The following is a 24,058-nucleotide window of genomic DNA, read 5'->3' as shown; positions in this document are numbered from 1 at the left end:
ATTTAGATTGTCCTGCAGCAACGAGAGAAAATCACGTTAGATTTGATTGTTTATGTAAAAAAATAAATAAATAACTTCGTCGAGATTTGATTTTGATCAATCATAAATATGTATTGCATACATGAATTAAAAGAAGAATATATTAAAAATAATAGAATAAAATATATTTTAACAAAATTCTTTTCAAATGTAGTAACGGTATTAAAATTCAACAAATTTATTAAAACAATTGAAAAAAAAAATTGAATACGCATTTTTTTCTGTTCAAGAAATAATTTTATAATTTTTTTCACCATAAATTTTTAACCAGACACAATTTCTTATAAAATGGATAGTTAATGTAATTTATTTTATATTTAATTCATGATTTTACAGAAGCTTATAAATAAAAGGTGTAAAAAAAAAAATGTCACATACAGTTTGGTATCGCGGATAAAGCTCAAACTGAAACGAGATACACCCTGTAGTTGTCTTCAACCTTAAACCAATCAAAGAAAAGGCAGAGCAAGAACCAAAACTCTCACTTCTTCGTCCATTTCTATTCATTTTTTAAATGAAAAAAGCGAGAGTAAGCATGGGTTTGGATGAAAATTCCCGGCTTTTTGGTAAAGTTTGGGTAATTTTGCTGGTAATTTTCGCGCCGGTTTCTGTCAAATCGGAGGACTCAATCTACGACCATCTCCGCCGGCAGGGCCTCCCCATCGGCCTCTTCCCCAAAGGCATAACCGATTTCTCCGTCGACACCAAAACGGGGCGTTTCACCGTCAACCTAACCCGGCCTTGCAACGCCAAATACGAGAACCAACTCCATTACGATTTCAACATCTCGGGCCTCCTAAGCTACAGCAAAATTGGGGAATTATCCGGTGTCACGCAGCAGGAGCTCTTCCTCTGGTTCCCTGTTAAAGGGATACGTGTCGATGTCCCTAGCTCCGGTTTGATTTACTTCGATGTCGGCGTTGTTGACAAGCAATTCTCTCTTTCCCTCTTTGAGTCCCCTCGTGATTGCGCTGCCGTCGACCCTGATCCTTCCTTTTCCGACGAGTTTCAGGTACTTTTTCTTTTATCTTTTATCCTTCTTCCACCTGCACGACTTACTTTTCTTTCCAATTCTATTGATTTTTCTTTTTCTGGTACCAAAAACCCTATGGGAAATGTTGGCAGGTGAGTGTTTCTTTTTTTTTTTTTTGAATGAATTGGGTTGTATAGGATACAATTGAACTCACGAGCATAATCCTGTTCATAAGATTTTAGACTAGCAATTAATTTATGTTGAAAATTCTGGATTTGATTCTTTAATTTGGAAATGTGAAGAAATTTCTCTATATTCCCCCTTGATTAATGATTTCTCATTATTGTCGCTAGTTGAATATTGTTATATTTGATTAAGACTAGATAATTGAAACTAATAATTTTTGAACTTTCAGAGTCTTTATGAGAAGATTGGATACATCACTCGCCGAGGGAATGCATTGAGGGCTGTTTCATAGATCTTTTTCTGGCAAGATATGGTAGTTGACTTCTGTCCTTCTCATTTCTCATAAAGATTGTTAGAGAGTTTGGATTGAGAGATCCTGTCATATTACGAGTAGGTGTGCATGCTTGTTCTGTTGTACAGAGTTCTTGACCTTATACTTCTGTCCTCCTGAAGACCTATAACAATTTTACTGAAACAAGAAGATGTGAGGTAATGAAATCTACTTTCGCAGAAGGTTGAGACAGAAGTGTTTGGTCAAGTAATAAATTTACTAGATATTTGTGCTTCTTGATTATTATCATAATGTTATACATGTGGATGTTTGAGTGTTGTGTTGTGTTTATGTAAATGGAGAGAGAGTTTGGTGCTTTTGTACTGCCATCAAACATTTTGGTTGAATATATGAACTTTGTCTGCCAAAATGTACTGCTAACTGCATTTGTAGTTTTGCTTGCTTAGTTACTTCTTGATTGGTGATGAAAAAAGTTAGGTTAGTTTTCTTTTACTGAGTAAAAGGATTCATGTAATATTTGGTTTAGTGGGTTTATACTCGCTCCATTTTCTTTTCAGTAACCTCTGTTTAGCTATGATGAAAATTGTTGTATGGATTTCTTGATTCAGCTTATTTACTCCATCTCAATCACACGTTACCCATGTGAAAATGGGTCTTTTTGGTGGTTTGCCTTTGAGTTTGCCTCTCCGAAACTTGCTGTTATCGAGTGAGCTTTTCAGTCTATGGGGATTGGCATTTGAGAAATGAGTTACAGCCACATTTAGTTACAGTTTCACAGTGAAACTTCTCCACACTTTTACAGTGAGGCAGACATCTCTTTTAGTTTTACAGATGATTTCCTGTGTCAACTCTTCCTCTTGGTTTTCACTTGGAGACACCAAGGTGTCAACTTTTTCCTTGTCTTTTCCAAAGAGTTCTGAAACTCCATTGATAAGCTGCAAGTTTTGGCCACAGAGGTCGCAGGCGAGCATGTGGGTACTATATGTCTCCTTTTGCCCCTTAGCCCTAATCAACCCTCTCCCTCTTCCTTCTCTCGGATTTCAGTTTCAAAAGGGCTAAGGTTTTGGTGATCTTTTATTTCAGCTTGACTCTACAGTCTTTCTTGTCTTCTCCTTCCTTTTGGTGTAAGAAATGCACAGGCTCTGTTCATTTGTCTCTCCTGCAACAGTCTGATCTGTATGCTGTGCGAGCATCCTTGTCTTGTCGTCACCTCCATCAGGTGATCATTGTCGTGTGATCATGGACAAGCAATTACCATCATGTTTCCGCCTCCATCAGGCAACTATTAAGCAACAGAAATAGACCCCTTCGCTTCTGTTTTCACTACATCCAAGATGGAAGCCTACCTCGTCAGTTGAAAATGTTGTCGTTCCACATGGGCTCGGGTTGGGCTCCTCCATGGGGCAGACTTCAGATAAAACTGAGTCCAGAAGAAAAAATTCCAATACCAAAGGCACATATAGTCCTGTATTTTTTTTTTTTTTTTTGCCACTTTCTAATCACTTGAAAATTCTTTAAATAAGCTAATTAAGTATTTATAGTTAATTTTCTCAATTTTATTGTTTTTTAATTTTTAATAAAAATATTTGCACATTATAGGATGGGCAAAATCAGGTATGACACCTAAGAAATGTAAAATATAAATAATCACAATTGAAAACAAGATGTATTAACAAATTCTGAGCATAACAGGTACACTGTATTTTTATGTGTTAGAAAAAAATCCATCTCTATGTAAATCAGTATATTGAATGCTCCAACATCAATCAATATATTACCTTTAGAAATTAATGTTATGAAAAAAAAATAATAATGAAAAACATAAAATGCCTTACTCTGAGAAATAAGTTTAAAAGCTACACTATACTTTAAAAAAAAGGTTTAAAGCTTCACTTCTTTGAGAATAAAGTGTTAAAATTACCTTTATTAAAGAAAAATAATCCATGATCTGTCTGTTGATAGTCATTACCCTAGAAATCACCACTTGCAAATTGTTCCTCAAGCTCTTGTTATAAGGGATTACCATTTTTCATGCTATGAACTAACCATCACAGACAACAATGGAAGAGAGCAAAGGATCAGAAGCACCGTTAATGATCGCACCATTGCTTCTAACATACAGAAGATAATCCAAAGCTTCCTTAGTAATCAATTCACCAGGAATCACTAAAGGAATCCCAGGTGGATAAGGACATATAAGCTCCCCACAAACCATTCCAACACTCCTCAATTTTCATTTTCCTTTTACTTGAAAAGAATGCGTCCCTTGGGTTTAAGCTGATAGTAATATCAGCAAAAGGTGCCAAATTTTCAGAAGCCACTTTCTCTTCAATTTTCTGAATAGATATGCAAGTTGCTGATAAGTGCTCCATTCCTCTCACTAACCTTTCAATGTGATCCTGACAAGTCCCAAGGTTGATGGCAAAAGTAGTAGACCGGGTTCCAAAAAGTTCACAGATTATGCTTCCATACGAGTACAGAATTTCATCTGCTTCATGACCAGATAGACCAAGCTGCCAAAACCCAGTAGTAAGCCGCAGAGGATCAATTGCAGGGACGCTAGTGAAACTTGGAAAATCAAGCACTGAGATGCCTGTAATCTTTTTTACCAAAAGTTGTGCTTCTGTAGCCAAATCGACTGCTTTGTTAAAAATGGTTTTTGGGTTCTCTCTAAGCTGAGCTCTGGCTGCATCTAGATACTAAAAGAAGGTGACTAGGGCTAGTGCTTTGAAGGGTCTGAAGGCACCTACTTATTCTTTCTCTATTTACATTATTCCCTGACAAGTAACATTGATGACTGTGTAAGAGAACATAGAACCTTGTGAGTGGATTGTACAGCTATATCAGCCAACTGTTGAAGAGCTGACTGAGGCAGCTGCTGATGAAATCCTAAGTGTGCTCCATGAGCCTCATCAACTATCAGAGGAATTCCATGAGAATGACAAAGCTTGGAAATCTCACTCAAGTTGCTGCATATACCATGATATGTAGGAGAAGTGACAAGCACTGCTGCTGCTCTGTGACCTTTCACTTCCAATTCCTTAATTGCTTCTTCTACCTGTAGCAATATTCAATCTTCAGATACAGAGGAAAATAACGGAGAAACAAAGAAATATAGACATAATACCAACAGAGACAATTTTTTTAACACAAAATGAAGCAACCATTTTCAGAACTTCCTCGTCTTTAAACATCACCGGCACTCTAATCTTCTCTTCCACGTGTTTTTCCTTGCTCTTCCAAATCAAATATTAAAAAAGGAAAAACTGGATAGCCAAGCTAACTTCTGAGAAAGTTAGATTCATTTAATGATTTAACAGGGTAATGCCATTATCAGAATCCTGTTATCTTGAACATTTCTTTAAGTGTGCCACTATGCTTAAATCAAATTTAAGGTACTGAACTCCAATAATCAAACTAACTCCTAAAACAAAAAGTAAGCAAATTGGATAATCTTAGTCAAGTAGTCAGATAAATAACCACTTATCTAATCATGTATCAGATTTCTCCAGCTGACTTGCCTGTGATGGAGTGACCCCACCAGCAATGTCCCAGTTGTGATCATATTCAGGAATTATGTACATAGGTATTGCCCCAGATAGAACCATAGCAGAAATAGCTGACATGTGAGCATTTCGGGGGAGAATTAGATATTTTCCAGGACAATAAGTTGCCATTATGGCCGCTTGTATTCCACAAGTGGTACCCCCAACAAGAAACCATGTCTCTGATGATCCAAAAAGTTCAGCCGCTTGCTTCTGTGCCTCTAAAATTGGGCCCTCCGGAGAAAAGAGATTGTCAAGCTCAGGAACTGCTAGTAAATCATGTATAAATAGTTGTAAACCAATAAGCTGAGTCAAAGAAGGAGGAGCAGCATGACCTCTATTATGTCCAGGGAAGTTAAAACTGGCGACATTTTTATTGGCTGAAGATTGTAGAGCACTAACCAATGGAGGAAGGCTAACTGTCTGAGCAATCTGTTCGCTCTTTTTAAGAATTTCATCTTTTTTTACTGTCCAGATGGCTTCTGACTTGATACATCTGTCCTGCTTCTTTCCAGGTTCGAAGTTGTCTCTTTCCTGTGATATATTTTGAGGAATTAACCGAATTGCTTCCCTGCTATATCTGTCATTCTTCTTTCTTCACTCTGAGATGCCTCTTTCCTGTAATACATGATAAAGAATTAGAAGATTTATGTGCAATGCAGTGTGGTCCTGGGCAGAAATGCACTAGATCAACCTCCAAAAAATAAGGCAACCAACTCTTACATTTATTTGTTCTCATGCCATTTATCCTCTTTCTCTTCTTGCTTTATGAGGTGGACAGTTTCTACTAAAGTGTCTCATCAACATGCTAATATTGAAATACTCTAAACGAGCAAGCTATTATGTTTAGGTGTATGATTACAACTGGTTTTGACTTTTTTATGAGAAAAGAAGTATTATTGATAGCATTAGAATTACATACATCATGGGAAGATTAGGCATCCACCAAAAAGAAAAGGATCAAAATAAATCTTAAAAGAATATTTTTTATAAAAAAAAATTAGAGAAACAGCTGAAACAAAAAAAGATCAAGGAAGAACAGTCAGTCAAGTATCAAAGTCAATGCATTCACCTTTAGCTCAAACAGAAGGCTAAAACTAAAAATTCAGCTTCTCCCAAATAAGCAATGAAGTAGGAAATGGTCCTTCAAAATTCTACTTTCTTTCTTTCCATACCTCAAAGAGAAGAGACCATGAAACACTCATGATTTGGAAGACAAACCAACAAGTACCAAAGACATTAGAAAAGCTAGCCCAAAACCTCCATCCAACATCACAGTAGAAGAAATAATGGTTATGAGACTTAAGCATTCTGAAAACACATGCACACACCTGGGACAAAGCAAGATTTGGCCTCCGAACATGAAGCAAGTCGTTAGCATTGACATTGGAGCCTTCCTACCAAAAGCTTTTGCTTGAGAGGGAGAGGAACCTTCCAAAGACAATGTCCTAGGAACTTTCTGAATGAAATGTTTGGATTAAAATTGCAAGGAAAGACTTTCAGGTAAAATCAACAGAGTTCAAAGACCAATTCCTATGCTTAGAGCTGGAAGAAAAGGTGAGTAGCTCAAGAAGTTTAGGTGACCAAAGCATCAAGAAGAGGTTTTGGAAAATGTTACTTTGAGTATGGACATTGAAGCTCGACATGGGATAGGAGTGTTAACGGGAAGGAGTAAATGATTCCCCAAAAAAATGGGGGGAAGGAAGAGACTATATAATGAAGAACTTGAATGGGTTCACATATAGGTTTTTGGGCTTGGACCAGTTAGAGATAATATATGGATTATAAGGAAAGCTGGTTTTTTTTCTAAAGTTTTGGTTTTATTTAAAAATTGGGTAAATCTTATTTTATCATTTTTAATTTTTTTGACATTTTAAACCATATAAGAATGGGTTGTGAGTAGTTTAATTCTAGTTACTTGGCTCTCTTTTCTTCTTGGTTCTCAAGTTATTTTCTTTTCTTTAACTTTTTGTTCTAGTTAATTCTTAGTTTATCATTCGTTTTATTAACTTCATTAATTACTAATTTGATGAATGATTATAATTTATCAATTCATTAATTTGTTTTTATTCTTTATTGACTTTGTAATTATCTATCTTTTAATTAAAAAATGTCATTTAATTCAGTTGGAACTAGATCAAATAAATTTAGTTTATTCTTGGTTTCAAAACTAGAGAAGCAAAAACTTTTTGTCCACCTCCAGCAAATGAACATCCCTAAAAAGTAATGAATATTGATTGGTGCATAATTCTATTCTAAAGAATTGGCGACTACTCCTAACTTCAAAAGTTTTTTAAAAGTGTCACAATTATATCATCATTCTGAAAAACTAGAAAAGTAAACGAGAAAGAAAATTTTAATTGTCAAGATATCAACAAATTGTTAAGACCAGAAGGTGGGATTAATGACCAAACTAATAGGGACTTATTAACTGTTAATATCCATAATAAGCATTGAACTCAACTCATTCATTATAGATATCATTATAAATAACACACGTGATAAGATCCTTATCGAGACATTAGAGAAGCTATTATAGAACATGAATATAATAAACATATATTGAAGTACAAAATAATTTTCACAAATGGCAAATCTGGATAATAATATGTCTTGGGTTCCACAATTGAATAATTTCCCACAAGTCCAATAATGAATATTTTGGGTCCACGGATGTTTCAAAATATTCTCCCTCCCTTAATATAAAGACAAAATAAGAGATATGATAATGATATACGACAGGAAGTACATCATGTACATGATCCTTGATTATTTCCAAATCAGGTAAGACTTTTTATTACCTTGGCACATCTATGAGTTCCCTTATTGGAAAGAAGAATATACACCCATGTGTACAATGACGTACACACTGAGTAAAAAATACTTTCCATGATGGCTCCACAGCTAAAGAATTTCTAACAGATCTAATAACGTATAGTTTAGGCTCCACAATTGAATAATTCCAACAAAATCTAATAATGCATGTTTTGGGCCGACCAATGTAATCAGATATATTAGGTAGCATATCATTTACATGATCATGATTACCTCCAAGCCAAAGCAATACCTTATCTTGTTGAATATTGTATTATGCTTTGCACATCAATGAATTCCATCAGCTATCAAAAAAGAACCCTATAGATCTATGTATTGACGAAAATTTGAAAATGACTTATGTTTTACCAGAGATAGGATCTAAGAAAGCAGGAGGAAGGAAACTTTGATTAGTAAAGAAGGAAAAGTTTGATTACTGATGGTTCAACCCTTACGACCCATCACTGAAAATCAGATCGACATCTCCTAAATAGTTTTCTTACCATTTTCATATAAAATATATATATATATATACTATACATCCAAATATATATTGCCCTCATGGGCTCAGACAATCTCAACATCATATTTAAGAAACCAAGACAAAGGAAACGCCCAACTAGTGATGTTTTAACCCTTGTAGTTATCCATTGAAAATATAATAGTATCTTCCCTCAAATAGTTCATTTACGACCCTTGCTTAGTAATTAAACACAATATATATATATATATATATATATATATATATATCCTGCACAACCTCCAATCTCATATATTTTACAGAATGCAAGGGACAAATACAATAGTGTATGCGCTAAACAATTTCAAGTAAGGTGTAATATCTCCCTGCAATGCTTTTATCACCTTTTAAAACCATGCATCCACCTATTCAAAGAAAAGACTTACCGATAGACATGTTACTATATATATTATAAGATATAATATAAATATACACTCAACTATAGACATTTTTTTTATCTTAATATTTTATGCACAAATGTTAGCTTTAAATCAAACTAACCGAGAAGATTGAACCAACTGAAGAAGTTGGTTTGATTTAATTGGCTGTTCAGGTTTCTTACTTCTTGGAGAAATCATTTTCAAATTTATCCATTCAAATTCGATTCTGAAACTTGCTGACTAAACAAATCAAATAGTTTTTATTATTTTAATAATAAATAATTATATATTAAATATATTACAATAATTAACAAAACTAATAATTATATACATGTACATATTATGTATATTATATATCATATTTAATTTTAATGCTAAATTTCAGTTGGACTTTTTGTAATTCAGGATTTTCTAATTCAAAAAAAATCTTTTTGATAATTCACTCCTTAATTTAGATGTTAGTTATAAACTGGTTGACTCAACTAACAGTAGAAATTCAAAAAAAAAATTTTGATAATTCAATTCTTAATTTAGACGTTAGTTATAAACTAGTTGACTTAACTAACAGTAGAAATAAAAAATAAAAGTCGCTCCTCAATCACAAACATATAACACCTAAAAAGATTTAACTATCTAACTAAAATCAAAGTTAAACATAACTAAAAACAAATAACCAATATATCTAAGTACGAAAAATAGTTAAAAAACTTCTATTAACAAAAACCAATATTGTTTAGGTAGCCATTATGAAGGTTTCTATCCTTAACAAGGCATTCTTAGATAATTGTACCAGTGATCAGTATGTTCAAGTCAACAGATACACTTACCGGCTAAGTTGCCTATCCACTTACTAACAATCAAACTATTGCATATAATTATGTATTGCTGACCAAACTCAAGCAACTTCCATATTTGCAATTTGATAATTTCTAAAGATATATAAATAACCACAATTGAAAATATAACGGATCTACAAACACAGAGCACTAAAATATATAACATCTTTTGATATTTACCCGATAGTTCGATCAAACAAAATCCATTTTATGTAAATCAGCGTATTGAATGCTACAACATTTAATTTTAGAAACTAATTCTTTTAAAGAAAAAAAATGAAAACCAAAAAACCTTTAGAAAAGTAAGTTTAAAACTACACTCGTTTGAGAATAAAGAGTTAAACTTACCTTTATTAAGGAAAAGACTCCACAATGCTGTCTCCCTAGGTGTGTCAATTCATGGCACTAAAATCACCATTGCAAATTGTTCCTCATGCTCTTGCTATTACGGAATTATCATACGTATGCCATGAACTAACCATCACAGACAACAATCGAAGAGAGAAAAGGATCAGAAGCACCAGTAATGATCGCACCCTTGCTTTTAACATACAGAAGATAATCTAAAGCTGCCTTAGTAATTGATTCACCGGGAATCATTAAAGGAATCCCAGGTGGATAAGGACATATCAGCTCCGCACAAACCTTTCCATCACTCTCCTCATTTTTTATTTTCTTTTTACTTGAAAAGAATGCATCCCTTGGGTTTAAGCTGATAGTAATATCAGCAAAAGGTGCCAAATTTTCAGAAGCTACTTTCTCCTCAATTTTCTGAATAGATATGCAAGTTGCTGATAAGTGCTCCATTCCTCTCACTAACCTTTCAATGTGATCTCGATAAGTTCCAAGATTGATTGCAAAAGTAGTAGACCGGGTCCCAACAAGTTCACAGCTTATGCTTTCACATGAGTATAGAATTTCATCTGCTTCATAACCAGATAGACCAAGCTGCCAAAACCCAGTAGTAAGCAGCAGAGGATCAATTGGGGGAAAGCTAGTGAAACTTGGAAAATCAAGCACTGAGATGCCTGTAATCTTTTCGACCAAAAGTTTAGCTTCAATAGCCAAATCCAATGCTTTGTTAAAAACGGTTTCTGGGTTCTCACTAAGCTGAGCTCTAGCTGCATCTAGAGATGCTAAAAGAAGGTAACTAGGGCTAGAGCTGTGGAGGGTCTGAAGGCACCTACTTATTCTTTCTCTATTTACATTATTCCCTGACAAGTGCAACATCGATGACTATGTAAGAGAACACAGAACTTTGTGAGTGGATTATACAGCTAAATCAGTCCCTTGTTGAAGGGCTGATTGAGGCAGCCGCAGATGAAATCCTAAATGTGCCCCGTGAGCCTGATCAACTATCAGAGGAATTCCATGAGAGTGACAAAACTTGGAAATCTCACTCAAGTTGCTGCATATACCATGATATGTAGGAGAAATGACCAAAACTGCTGCTGCTTTGGAGCCTTTCAATTCCAATTCCTTAATTGCTTCTTCTACCTGTAGCAATATTCAATCTTCAGATACATAAGAAAATAATGGGGAAAAAAAGAAATTTAGACATTGCCGAAACAGAGGCACTTTTTTCACACAAAATGCAGCAACCATTTTCAGAACTTTCTTGTTTTAAATGTTACTGTAATATTCTTCCACCTAATTTCACTATTTTTCCAAATCAAATATTAGAAAAGGAGAAAGTGGATAGCCAAGCTAACTTCTAAGATTAAAAGCTAGATTTATTTGATGATTTAACAGGGTAATGCATTATCAGAGTCCTGCTTTTTTTTTTTAACATCATCAAAACTATAATATTTTTTTCTTTAAGGTCACCATGTTCAAAATAATTTCAGAAATGACACTCTAATAACCAAACTAAATCCTAACACGAAACTAAGCTCGTTGGATGATCTTAGTCAAGTACTCAGTTGTTTATTTTAACAAATTCCCAGATAAATCACCATTTTATAATTACGTATCAGACTTCTCAGGCTGACTTGCCTGTGATGGAGTGACCCCACCAGCAATGTCCCACTCATAATCATATTCAGGAATAATGTACATAGGTATTGCCCCAGATAAAACCATAGCAGAAATAGCTGACATATGAGAATTCCGAGGGAGAATCAGATATTCTCCAGGAAAACAAGTAGCCATTATGGCTGCTTGTATTCCACAAGTAGTACCTCCAACAAGAAACCATGTCTCTGATGATCCAAAAAGTTTGGCCGCTTGCTTCTGTGCCTCTAAAATTGGTCCCTCCGGAGAACAGAGATTGTCAAGCTCAGGAAGTTCTGGTAAATCATGAACAAATGGTTAACTTTTTTATGAGAAAAGGAGAATTACTAGAAAGCAACAGAATTGGATACATCATGGGATCCACCAAAAAGAAAAGAATTAAAGTAAACAAAGAGAGAAGTAGCTGAAAGAATAGAAAGGATCAACCAGGAACAGCTAGTCAAGTCTCTATGAAAGTAGAGTATCAAAATATCCTTATAAAGCCCATTCATCCACCTTAAACAGAAATCCAAAACAAAAGTCAACTAATCCCAAATAAGCAATGAAGGAGAAAATGGTCCTTCAAAATTCTAACACCCGCTCGTCCAAACTCCCAACAGAGCAATAGCAATCTATTCTACTTCTTTTCCCATCCCACAAAGAGGAGGCAATAAAACACGCAATACATGGAACAGAAATCCAACAAGCACCAAAGACATAAAAAAGCTAGCCCAAAACATCCATGCAACGTCACAGTACGAGAGAAACAGCTATGCGACTTGGCGTTCCAAAAGCACACGCACATATACCTTGGGACAAAGCACGATTTGGCCTACGAAATTGAAGCAAGCCATTAGTATTGAGGCTTCCAAGCAAAAGCCTTCATTTCGGAGGGAGAGAAACCTTGCAAAAACAACTTCCAATGCAATATTCTTAATGAAGTTATTCGCGTTAAAAGTCCAAAGAAGAACTTCCAGGTAAAACTAACAGAGGAGTCCACAGCCCATACCCTAAGTTTAGAGTGTGTGTTACCAAATTGACATTTAGGCGTACTCTAATTTCTCCTCCTCTGAAATTCAATTCAGGGGCTAGCCACAAAAGTAGTCAGAATATTAAGACTCTTTTGCAAAATCTCTGTAATATGTAAAAGCAGCAGGTTTTCTTAATATTTTTGACACTGTTAAGCTTAATTCAATATCAATACAATAGAATATCTTTTTTTCTTAAAAAATGAAATAAAGATTTTTTAAAAAGAAAAAGAAATATTTGATTACAAATTAATATATAAACACCCTTCTAATTACGAAAAAAAATCTATGAAAAAATTGACTAAGAAATCATTATTACTATAATTTACCTTTGATTAATGTCAAAAAAAATAGAGAAATAGAGTTAAGAATCTTGTAGAATTTAAAATAAAAACTTAAATAAATGAGATTCATATAAAAAAGATGAATCAATTCATTATGAAAGATTAAACTTTTTTAAAATGGATTCAAAGATCAGTTTTCTCATTGTTCAACAGAAATACATCTTGATCAGTGACTCCTTCAAAGAAGTTAGAGTTGGTAAGGAGATAGAAGATTTGACAGATCTTAGTTCAGAAAAATTTCAATGATTGGAAGATTTATTAGTATGAAATTTTATTAGGCACATTACCTATTGTGATCATGGATTATAGCAACAACGATCATGTATGACTTCACAATACGAGCAGGTCTTTTTCAATCAAATCTTATAATAAGCATTGACTAAATTAGAAAACAGGAGCACCAACTTTTCATTTAAACACATTTAGAATGTTAAAGTTTCACGTTGTATATATCATTTTTGCGCGAGGCTGGTACACCATAAACAAATTAATGAGATAGGTTAAGATAATGATGAATGTATGCTATTTCTACGAAGAGAATGAGAAAACTTGTAATTATGTGCTTCTATGGTGTCCGAATGTGTATAGACTTTAGACCATGGTGTGGGAGCTATTAGGAGTCAATTAGGCAACAACTGACTTAGTTAAAAACGAATTATGGGTTTGGAAGAACATTGGTGAGAGAAAAAAGCAATTAGACCTTATTCCGTTCACTATTTCGTAAGCAATCTGGATGAGAGAAACATGAGAACTTTTTGAAAACATATACGTTTGTTAATAATTTTTACTTTATTAGTAAGAGATGGTTTAGATCCTTATATTTTTGTTATTAGGTTATCATTTAAATTTTATAGAGAATTTAGGGAATCTCATTAATATTTTGATAAATTTATAAATATTTTGTATACGGGCTGACACTTCTTTAGTATCTTATATTAATAATATAAAATTATATTTATATTATAAAAAATTATTTTAACAACTTTTGAACATAAAAATATATACTATCTCTTTTATTTGTTAGGTCGAACAAAATCTCTCTTTGTAAATCCGCATATTGAATGCTCCAACACTAATTAATAAATTAACTATAGAAATTAATGCTTTTAAAAGAAAAAATGAAAACATAAAATGCCTTACTTTGAGAAATAAGTTTGAAACTACAATATACTAAAAAAAATAATAATTAATAAATTAAAACTTCACTATTTTTAGAATAAAGTCTTAAAATTACTTTGTTTAAGAAAAAAAAAAATCCATAACGTTGTCTGTTGATATTCATGACGCTAGATATCACCACTTGCGAAACGTTCCTCAAGCTCTTGTTATGAGGAATTATCATTTACCATGCTCTGAACTACCCATCACAGACAACAATGGAAGAGAGGAAAGGATCAGAAGCACCGGTAATGATCGCACCTTTGCTTCTAACATACAGAAGATAATCTAAAGCTTCTTTGGTAATCAATTCACCCGGAATCATTAAAGGAATCCCAGGTGGATAAGGACATATCATCTCCCCACAAACCTTTCCAACACTCTCCTCAATTTTCATTTTCCTTTTACTTGAAAAGAATGCGTCCCTTGGATTCAGGGTGATAGTAATATCAGCAAAAGGTGCCAAACTTTCAGAAGCCACTTTCTCTTCAATTTTCTGAACGGATCTGCAAGTTGCTGATAAGTGCTCCATTCCTCTCACTAACCTTTCAATGTGATCCCGACAAGTTCCAAGGTTGATGGTAAAAGTAGTAGATCGAGTCCCAACAAGTTCACAGATTATGCTTCCATATGAGTACAGAATTTTATCTGCTTCATGACCAGATAAACCAAGCTGCCAAAACCCAGTAGTAAGCCGCAGAGGATCAATTGCAGGGAAGCTAGTGAAACTTGGAAAATCAAGCACTGAGATGCCTGTAATCTTTTTTACCAAAAGTTGTGCTTCTGTAGCCAAATCCAATGCTTTGTTAAAAATGATTTTTGGGTTCTCGCTAAGCTGAGCTCTGGCTGCATCGAGCGATGCTAAAAGAAGGTAACTAGGGCTAGTGCTTTGAAGGGTCTGAAGGCACCTACTTATTTTTTCTCTATTTACATTATTCCCTGACGAGTGCAACATCGATGACTGTGTAAGAGAACATAGAACCTTGTGAGTGGATTGTACAGCTATATCAGCCCCTTGTTGAAGAGCTGACTGAGGCAGCTGCGGATGAAATCCTAAGTGTACCCCGTGAGCCTCATCCACTATCAGAGGAATTCCATGAGAACGACAAAGCTTGGAAATCTTCCTCAAGTTGCTGCATATACCATGATACGTAGGAGAAGTGACAAGAACTGCTGCTGCTCTGTGACCTTTCAGTTCCAATTCCTTAATTGCTTCTTCTACCTGTAGCAATATTCATCTTCAGATACAGAGGAAAGTAACGGAGAAACAAAGAAATATAGACATAATACCAAAACAGAGGCATTTTTTTTAACACAAAATGAAGAAACCACTTTCAGAACTTCCTCGTCTTTAAACATCACCGGCACTCTAATCTTCTCTTCCACGTGTTTTTCCTTGCTCTTCCAAATCAAATATTAAAAAAGAAAAAACTGGATAGCCAGGCTAACTTCTGAGATGAAAAGTTAGATGTATTTAATGATTTAACAGGGTATGCCATTATCAGAATCCTGTTATCTTGAACATCATTGAAACTATAATATTCTTCTCTTCAAGTGTGCCACCATGCTCATATCAAATCTAAGGTACTAAACTGTTAACAATCAAACTAACTCCTAAAACAAAAAGTAAGCACATTGGATGATCTTAGTCAAGTACTCAGATAAATGACCACTTATATAATCATGTGTCAGATTTCTCCAGCTGACTTGCCTGTGATGGAGTGACCCCACCAGCTATGTCCCAGTTGTGATCATATTCAGGAATTATGTACATAGGTATTGCCCCAGATAGAACCATAGCAGAAATAGCCGACATGTGACAATTCCGGGGGAGGACTAGATATTTTCCAGGAGAACAAGTTGCCATTATGGCCGCTTGTATTCCACAAGTGGTACCCCCAACAAGAAACCATGTCTCTGATGATCCAAAAAGTTTGGCCGCTTGCTTCTGTGCCTCTAAAATTGGCCCCTCCGGAGAAAAGAGATTGTCAAGCCCAGGGACTGCTGGTAAATCATGTATAAATGGTTGTAAACCAATAAGCTGAGTTAAAGAAGGTGGAGCAGCATGACCTCTGTTATGTCCAGGGAAGTGAAAACTGGCGACATTTTTATTGGCTGAAGATTGTAGAGCACTAACCAATGGAGGAAGGCTAACTGTCTGAGGAATATGTTCGCTCTTTTTAAGAATTTCATCTTTTTTTACTGGCCAGATGGTTTCTGACTTGATACATCTGTCCTGCTTCTTTCCAGGTTCGAAGATGTCTCTTTCCTGTGATATATTTTGAGGAATTAACCGAATTCCTTCCCTGCTATATCTGTCATTCTTCTTTCTTCGCTCTGAGATGCCTCTTTCCTGTAATACATGATGAAGAATTAGAAGATTTATATAAACTGCAGTGTGGTCCTGGGCAGAAATGCATTAGATCAACCTCCAAAAAGTAAGGCAACCAACTCTTACATTATTTGTTCTCATAACATTTATCCTTTTTCTCTTCCTGCTTTATGAGGTAGAGAATTTCTACTAAAGTGTCTCATTAATATGCCATTATTGAAATACTCTTAACGAGCAAGCTAACTCCACCTTCTCCCAACCTCTGCATTAACTTTTCTAGGAATAGAGCTAGTGTACAGAATTCAAATCTCTAGAAATGGTTGAAATAGATTATAGACTTCAGTAAACAGATGAAGTTAGCAAGAACCTGTACACTGGCCACAAACACGATGCACACTGAAACGCAATATTCACCATTAACAGCTAATGGTAAAGCAGTAGACGTTGACAAAACCAATTCATATAAACAGCCAGTCAAGTATCAAAGCCCTTATATTCACCTTAGCTCAAACAGAAAGCTAAAAGTAAAAAATCAGCTTATCCCAAATAAGCAATGACGTAGAAAATGGTCCTTCATAATTCTACTCTCTTTCTTTCCATGCCACAAAGGGAAGAGACCATGAAACACTCACGATTTGGAAGATAAACCCAACAAGCACCAAAGACATTAGAAAAGCTAGCCCAAAACCTCCATCCAACTTCACGGTGGAAGAAAAGATGGCTATGAGACTTAAGCGTTCAAAAAACACATGCACACACACCTTTGGACAAAGCAAGACTCGGCCTCCAAACTTGAAGCATGTCATTGGCATTGACATCGGAGCCTTCCAAGCAAAAGCTTTTGCTTGACAAGGAGAGAGACCTTCCAAAGAGAAGGTCCAAGGAATATTCTGAGTGAAATGATTTGGGTTAAAATTGCAAAGTAAGAGTTGCAGGTAAAATCAACAGAGGATTCAAAAACCATGTCACTACGCTTGGAGCTGGAAGAAAAGATGAGTAGCTCAAGAAGATTAAGTGACAAAAGCAGCAAGAAGAGGCTTTAGGAACTGTTACTTTTGAGCGTGGACATTGAAGCTCGACATGGGATAGGAATGTTAAGGGGAAGGAAGAGAAGGCTATACAAATGAGGAACTTGAATGGGTTTTGGACCAGTTTGAGATAATTTATGGATTATGAGAAAGTCTTTGAAGTTTTGGAGAGGTTAGATAAGTTTAAAAATTGGGTAACTTTTTTTGTTATTTTTAATTTTTTGACATTTTAGTTGTGGTGAGTACTTTTCATTATAGTTGGCTCTCTTTTCTTCTTGGTTCTTCAAGTTATTTGGTTTCTTTTAACTCTTTGTTGTGGTTAATTCTTAGTTCCATAATTAATTTTTAAAAAAATTGCAAGCCAAAGTTAATTAGTTTATGTCATTTTACAAATTTAGTTTTTCTTGATAGGAGTAGTAGAGGTGTTCTTAATCTAGTCCAAACCAAAAAATTAGATCGGATATTAACTATATCAAACTTGTTTCGTCCAATCTCCTGTGCATAGGTGGGAGAATTAAAATTTTCAAGATGTTTTTCATTTAAAAAAAAAAAAAAAGCATATATTTAATACCGAATTGATATTGAATAGAATAAATTATTATTCGTTTTATTAACTTCGTTAATTTTATTAATTTTGTTAATTATCTTTTAATTAAAATTGTAGTGAAAAATAAGTTTAATTTGGTTGGAATTAGATCAAATAAATGTAGTATATTTTTGGTTTCAAAACTAGAGGGAAAAAAAAATAAAAAAATTGTCCATTTCCAACTAATGAATTGTCAAGATATCAACAAATTGTTAAGACCAGAAGGTGGGATTAATGACCAAACTAATAGGGAGTTATTAACTGTTAATATCCATAATAAGCATTGAACTCAACTCATTCATTATAGATATAAAAGACAGTAATAAAGAATTTATTATAGAACATGAATATAATAAAACATATATTGAAGTACAAATGACAAATCTGATAATATGTCTTCGGTTCGGACACACAAGTCCAATAATGTCTGTCTTGGGTCTACAATGTACAAAATAAGATAATGAACGGTACACATCATTGATCAAGACAGACTTTTTATTACCTTCCCCACATCTACTAATAATTTCCTTTACTGGAAAGAACTACATACAATGATGAATACATATTGACGTAAAAATATTTTCCACGATGGCTCCACAACTAAATTTTTAATTTCTAACAGATCCAATCACGTACATTTTTGGGCTCAACAAACTCTAATAATGTATGTTTTGGGTCTACCAATATAATGACACATATAGTAGATAGTAAAGTCATTTACGCGATCATGATCACCTCCCGGCCGAGCAATACCTTCTCTTGTTGAATATTTTACGCACAGATGCTCGGTTTACATCAAACTAAACCTCCAATCCCATATGAATACAATAATGAAGGCGCTAAAGAATTTCAAGTAAGGCCTATTATCTCCCTGCAATGCTTTTATCACCTTTCGAAACTATACATCCACCTACAGACATGTTTCTATGCATGCTATAAACATATAATATAGATATACTATGTACACTCACCTACAGATTTATTTCTTCGTTCTTAATATTTTATGCACAGATGTTCGGTTTAAATGGAACTAACCGAGAAGACCTGAACCAACCGAACAAGTTGGTTCCATTTAATTGGCTGTTCAGTTTTCTCAAAACATTTTCAGTTTCATCCATTCAAATTAGATTCCAAAACTTCCTGACTGAACCAATCAAATATTTTTTAATATTATAATAATTAATAATTATATGTTAAAAATATTATAATAACTAAAATAACTCATAATTATATATATTTACATATCACGTACTTTGTATATTATATTTAATTTTAATACTAAATTTAAGTTTGATTTTTGTAATTTGGAATTTTTTAATTCAAAAAAAAAATTTTTTTTTTCATAATTTATTCCTTAATTCAGACTCTAATTAAACTGGTTGACTCAATTAACAGTAGAAATAAAAATTTAACAGTTAGATCAAGCAAAATCAATTTTAAGTAAATCGAATGCTACGACATTTAGTTTTAAAAACTAATGCTTTTAAAGAAAAAAATAATAATGAAAACCAAAAACCCTTTTAGAAAAGTAAGTATAAAACTACACTCATTTGAGAATAAAGAGTTAAATTTACCTTTATTAAGGAAAAGACTCCACAATGCTGTCTCCTTTTGGTGTGTTGATATTCATGGCACTAAAATCACCACTTGCAAATTGTTCCTCATGCTCTTGCTATTACGGAATTATCATAGGTATGCCATGAACTAACCATCACAGACAACAATCGAAGACAGAAAAGGATCAGAAGCACCAGTAATGATCGCACCCTTGCTTTTAACATACAGAAGATAATCTAAAGCTGCCTTAGTAATTGATTCACCAGGAATCATTAAAGGAATCCCAGGTGGATAAGGACATATCAGCTCCCCACAAACCTTTCCAACACTCTCCTCAATATTTATTTTCCTTTTACTTGAAAAGAATGCATCCCTTGGGTTTAAGCTGATAGTAATATCAGCAAAAGGTGCCAAATTTTCAGAAGCTACTTTCTCCTCAATTTTCTGAATAGATATGAAAGTTGCTGATAAGTGCTCCATTCCTCTTACTAACCTTTCAATGTGATCTCGACAAGTTCCAAGATTGATTGCAAAAGTAGTAGACCGGATCCCAACAAGTTCACAGATTATGCTTCCATATGAATATAGAATTTCATCTGCTTCATAACCAGATAGACCAAGCTGCCAAAACCCAGTAGTAAGCCGCAGAGGATCAATTGCGGGAAAGCTAGTGAAACTTGGAAAATCAAGCACTGAGATGCCTGTAATCTTTTTTACCAAAAGTTTAGCTTCAGTAGCCAAGTCCAATGCTTTGTTAAAAATGGTTTCTGGGTTCTCACAAAGCTGAGCTCTAGCTGCATCTAGAGATGCTAAAAGAAGGTAACTAGGGCTAGAGCTTTGGAGGGTCTGAAGGCACCTACTTATTCTTTCTCTATTTACATTATTCCCTGACAAGTGCAACATTGATGACTGTGTAAGAGAACACAGAACTTTGTGAGTGGATTGTACAGCTATATCAGCCCCTTGTTGAAGGGCTGATTGAGGCAGCTGCTGATGAAATCCTAAATGTGCCCCATGAGCCTCATCAACAATCAGAGGAATTCCATGAGAGTGACAAAGCTTGGAAATTTCACTCAAGTTGCTGCAAATACCATGATATGTAGGAGAAGTGACCAAAACGGCTGCTGCTTTGCAGACTTTCAATTCCAATTCCTTAATTGCTTCTTCTACCTGTGGCAATATTCAATCTTCAGATACATAAGAAAATAACGGGGAAACAAAGAAATATAGAGATTGCCGAAACAGGGGAACTTTTTTCACACAAATGCAGCAACCATTTTCAGAACATTCTTGTTTTAAATGTTACTGATACTGTAATATTCTTCCATCTAATTTTTACTATTTTTCCAAATCAAATATTAGAAAAGGAGAAAGTGGACAGCCAAGCTAACTTCTAAGATGAAAAGTTAGATTTACTTGATGATTTAACAGGGTAATGCATTATCAGAGTCCTGTTTTTTTTAATATCATCAAAACTATAATATTTTTTTCTTTAAGGTCGCATGTTCAAATCAATTTCAGAAATGACACTCTAATAATCAAACTAAGCTCATTGGATGACCTTAGTCAAGTACTCAGTTATTTATTTTAACAAATTCCCAGATAAATCACCATTTTATAATTATGTATCAGACTTCTCAGACTGACTTGCCTGTGATGGAGTGACCCCACCAGCAATGTCCCACTCATAATCATATTCAGGAATAATGTACATAGGTATTGCCCCAGATAAAACCATAGCAGAAATAGCTGACATATGAGAATTCCGAGGGAGAATCAGATATTCTCCAGGAGAACAAGTAGCCATTATGGCTGCTTGTATTCCACAAGTGGTACCTCCAACAAGAAACCATGTCTCTGATGATCCAAAAAGTTTGGCCGCTTGCTTCTGTGCCTCTAAAATTGGTCCCTCCGGAGAAAAGAGATTGTCAAGCTCAGGAAGTTCTGGTAAATCATGAACAAAAGGTTGTAAACCAATGAGCTGAGTTAAAGAAGGTGGAGCAGCATGACCTCTGTTGTGACCGGGGAAGTGAAAACTGGCAGCATTTTGTTTGGCTGAAGATTGTAGAGCACTAACCAATGGAGGAAGGCCAACTGTCTGAGCAATGTGATGGCTCTTTTTACGAATTTCACCCTTTTTGACTGGCCCTGTGGTTTCCAACCTGATACATTTCCCCTGCTTCTTTCCTCGCTCTAAGATGTCTCTTTCTTGTGATATATTTTGAAGAATTAACCCAGTTTCTTCCTTGCTATATTTATTATTCTTCTTTCTTTGCCCTAAGATGACTCTTTCCTGTAATACATGATGAAGAATTAGAAGATTTATATACATTGAAATTCTGTCCTGGCCAAAAATGCAATAAATCAACCTCCAAAAAGAGAAAGCAACCAAATCTTACATTTATTTATTCTCATTATTGCTGGTCCTTTTTATTTTTTTGCCGTATAAGTGTGAAAGTTTCTATTGAAGTGTCTCATCGACATGCTAATATTGAAGTACTCTAGGCAAGAGCTTCATCTAAGCTCATTCCACCCCCTGCCGACCTCTGTTTTAACTTATTGTGCAATAGAACTAATGTGCAGAATCGAAATTTCTAAAATGGTTAACATAGATTTATAGACTTCAGTAAGCAGACGAAGTTAGCAGCAACCAGTACACTGGCCCAGAAAACAGGACACAAACCGAAACGCGAAATTCACCATTAACAGCCAATTGTAACGCAGTGGATGTAGACAAAACCAATTCACATAAACAATTCTTAATCTAGATCATTGTAATAGCCACTAGAAAAGAAAATTTTCGTTTGCATAAACTCCATAATATAAATCGTAATTGATCTTTTGGATAAAAGAGAAGAAAAAAGTTTAAAGGAAATTAAGAAAAAGAAAAGATTCTATAACTTGCTAGACATGTACTCTATCCCAAAACAATTCATAAATTAATGAGAAAAATTACACCAGGTGAATTACAATCTTCCTTTATGTCTTGGTATATTAATTATAACTAGGTTAACTTTTTCATGAGAAAAGGAGAACTATTAGAAAGCAACAGAATTGGATACATCATGGGATCCACCAAAAAGAAAAGAATGAAAGTAAACAAAGAGAGAAGTAGCTGAAAGAATGGAAAAGATCAACCAGGAACAACTAGTCAAGTCTCTATGAAAGTAGAGTATCAAAATATCCTTATAAAGCCCATTCATCCACCTTAAACAGAAATCCAAAACAAAAGTCAACAAAACCCAAATAAGCAATGAAGGAGAAAATGGTCCTTCAAAATTCTAACACCCGCTCGTCCAAACTCCCAACAGAGCAATAGCAATCTATTCTACTTCTTTTCCCATCCCACAAAGAGGAGGCAATAAAAGACGCAATACATGGAACAGAAATCCAACAAGCACCAAAGACATAAAAAAGCTAGCCCAAAACATCCATGCAACGTCACAGTACGAGAGAAACAGCTATGCGACTTGGCGTTCCAAAAGCACACGCACATATACCTTGGGACAAAGCACGATTCGGCCTACGAAATTGAAGCAAGCCATTAGGATTGAGGCTTCCAAGCAAAAGCCTTCATTTCGGAGGGAGAGAAACCTTGCAAAAACAACTTCCAATGCAATATTCTTAATGAAGTTATTCTCGTTAAAAGTCCAAAGAAGGACTTCCAGGTAAAATTAACAGAGGAGACCACAGCCCATACCCTAAGTTTAGAGCCGGAAGAGAAGCTAACAAACTCAAGAAGATTAGGTAAGGAGAGCATCAACAGTTTCACGACCATTAAGATTTCGAAGAAATGTGACATTGAGTGTGGAGTGTAGGGACATTGAAGGTCCGGTAATGGAGCGTGAAGGCGAAGGAATAGATGGGGAAAATGGATTGGCGCAATTCTTTGAGGGGTTTAAGTTGAAGGGTTTTGGACGGAGGGGTAGGAATTACCAGGCTAGGGAGTTTTGACCAGTTTGAACTCAAAAGATAAGGGTGGGATAACTTATGATTAAAAAAACCCGGTTATTTTTTTGGGATAACATGATTAAAAAGAACCCGGTTTTTTTAAGCATTCAGTGGGCTAAGGAAGAGCAAAATCCTATATTGGTAATTATATTATTATTTTACTTAATTTAATTCTTATACAATTTTTTATTTTTTAATTATTGTACTTTCGATTTACATTAGTTCATCATTATATTTCACGTGTCAAATTAGTGTGTTACTAATTTCACACGAGGGTGTACTCTAAATTTTTTTTCTTTGCAATTCGATTTAAGAGCTAGTTCTGATCTTGACAAAAGTAATCGAATATCAAGATTTTTTTACTGAGTAATCTCTATAATTTATAAAAATAAAGATTTTTTAATATTTCTGAAACTGTTAATTCAATTCAATATTGATCAATATAATGAAACTTTTTTTTTCCTTAAAAATGAAATAAAGATTTCTTTTGAAGAATA

General features: G+C 34.5%; 5 protein-coding genes and 1 pseudogene across 8 annotated transcripts; 1 reads left to right on the top strand and 5 right to left on the bottom strand.

The window, feature by feature from the left end:
* Nucleotides 1-401: 401 nt before the first annotated feature.
* Nucleotides 402-1,899, top strand: LOC110809419 (uncharacterized protein At5g01610-like). The gene is made up of 2 exons (XM_022035242.2): nucleotides 402-1,051; nucleotides 1,428-1,899. Exons 1-2 carry the CDS (start codon nucleotides 554-556, stop codon nucleotides 1,488-1,490), a joined length of 561 nt encoding a protein of 186 aa, XP_021890934.1. The 5' UTR covers nucleotides 402-553; the 3' UTR covers nucleotides 1,491-1,899.
* Nucleotides 1,900-3,394: 1,495 nt separating this feature from the next.
* Nucleotides 3,395-6,681, bottom strand: LOC110809392 (uncharacterized; annotated as a pseudogene). The gene is made up of 4 exons (XR_015814430.1): nucleotides 6,550-6,681; nucleotides 6,367-6,494; nucleotides 5,008-5,630; nucleotides 3,395-4,544 (listed from the first exon to the last, which is right to left on the bottom strand). The product of XR_015814430.1 is annotated as an uncharacterized LOC110809392 (transcript).
* LOC110809393 (uncharacterized) lies at nucleotides 5,515-10,815 on the bottom strand. The gene is made up of 2 exons (XM_088219148.1): nucleotides 9,934-10,815; nucleotides 5,515-5,653 (listed from the first exon to the last, which is right to left on the bottom strand). Exon 1 carries the CDS (start codon nucleotides 10,813-10,815, stop codon nucleotides 10,060-10,062), a length of 756 nt encoding a protein of 251 aa, XP_088075274.1. The 3' UTR covers nucleotides 5,515-5,653; nucleotides 9,934-10,059.
* A 39-nt stretch (nucleotides 10,816-10,854) lies between these two features.
* On the bottom strand, nucleotides 10,855-11,759 carry LOC148269206 (uncharacterized). The gene is made up of 2 exons (XM_088219149.1): nucleotides 11,577-11,759; nucleotides 10,855-11,078 (listed from the first exon to the last, which is right to left on the bottom strand). The coding sequence occupies exons 1-2, from the start codon at nucleotides 11,734-11,736 to the stop codon at nucleotides 10,855-10,857; spliced, it is 384 nt and encodes a 127-aa protein (XP_088075275.1). The 5' UTR covers nucleotides 11,737-11,759.
* Nucleotides 11,760-14,117: 2,358 nt separating this feature from the next.
* Nucleotides 14,118-17,709, bottom strand: LOC110809385 (uncharacterized). The gene is made up of 3 exons (XM_088219145.1): nucleotides 17,201-17,709; nucleotides 15,815-16,460; nucleotides 14,118-15,325 (listed from the first exon to the last, which is right to left on the bottom strand). Exons 1-3 carry the CDS (start codon nucleotides 17,255-17,257, stop codon nucleotides 14,307-14,309), a joined length of 1,722 nt encoding a protein of 573 aa, XP_088075271.1. The 5' UTR covers nucleotides 17,258-17,709; the 3' UTR covers nucleotides 14,118-14,306.
* A 659-nt stretch (nucleotides 17,710-18,368) lies between these two features.
* Nucleotides 18,369-23,580, bottom strand: LOC110809386 (uncharacterized). 3 transcript variants are annotated; one of them, XR_015818818.1, is made up of 4 exons: nucleotides 23,111-23,580; nucleotides 21,258-21,903; nucleotides 19,628-20,776; nucleotides 18,369-18,963 (listed from the first exon to the last, which is right to left on the bottom strand). XR_015818818.1 is itself a non-coding variant. In XM_088219146.1 (4 exons), the coding sequence occupies exons 2-4, from the start codon at nucleotides 23,153-23,155 to the stop codon at nucleotides 19,758-19,760; spliced, it is 1,710 nt and encodes a 569-aa protein (XP_088075272.1). In that variant the 5' UTR covers nucleotides 23,156-23,217; nucleotides 23,311-23,580; the 3' UTR covers nucleotides 19,558-19,757. The 3 variants fall into 3 exon arrangements, 2 of the variants coding, with proteins under 2 accessions (XP_088075272.1, XP_088075273.1); XM_088219146.1 differs by lacking the exon at nucleotides 18,369-18,963 and having other exon boundaries at nucleotides 19,558-20,776; nucleotides 23,111-23,217; nucleotides 23,311-23,580; XM_088219147.1 differs by lacking the exon at nucleotides 18,369-18,963 and having other exon boundaries at nucleotides 19,558-20,776; nucleotides 23,111-23,204; nucleotides 23,311-23,580.
* Between the last annotated feature and the right edge of the window lie 478 nt (nucleotides 23,581-24,058).

This window comes from Carica papaya, chromosome 1 (genome assembly GCF_054855325.1).
Source record: "Carica papaya isolate Zhongbai chromosome 1, ASM5485532v1, whole genome shotgun sequence".
Classification (NCBI taxonomy): domain Eukaryota; kingdom Viridiplantae; phylum Streptophyta; class Magnoliopsida; order Brassicales; family Caricaceae; genus Carica; species Carica papaya.
Note: the sequence above shows the minus strand (reverse complement) of the source record. Positions and strands in the feature narration are given on the sequence as shown.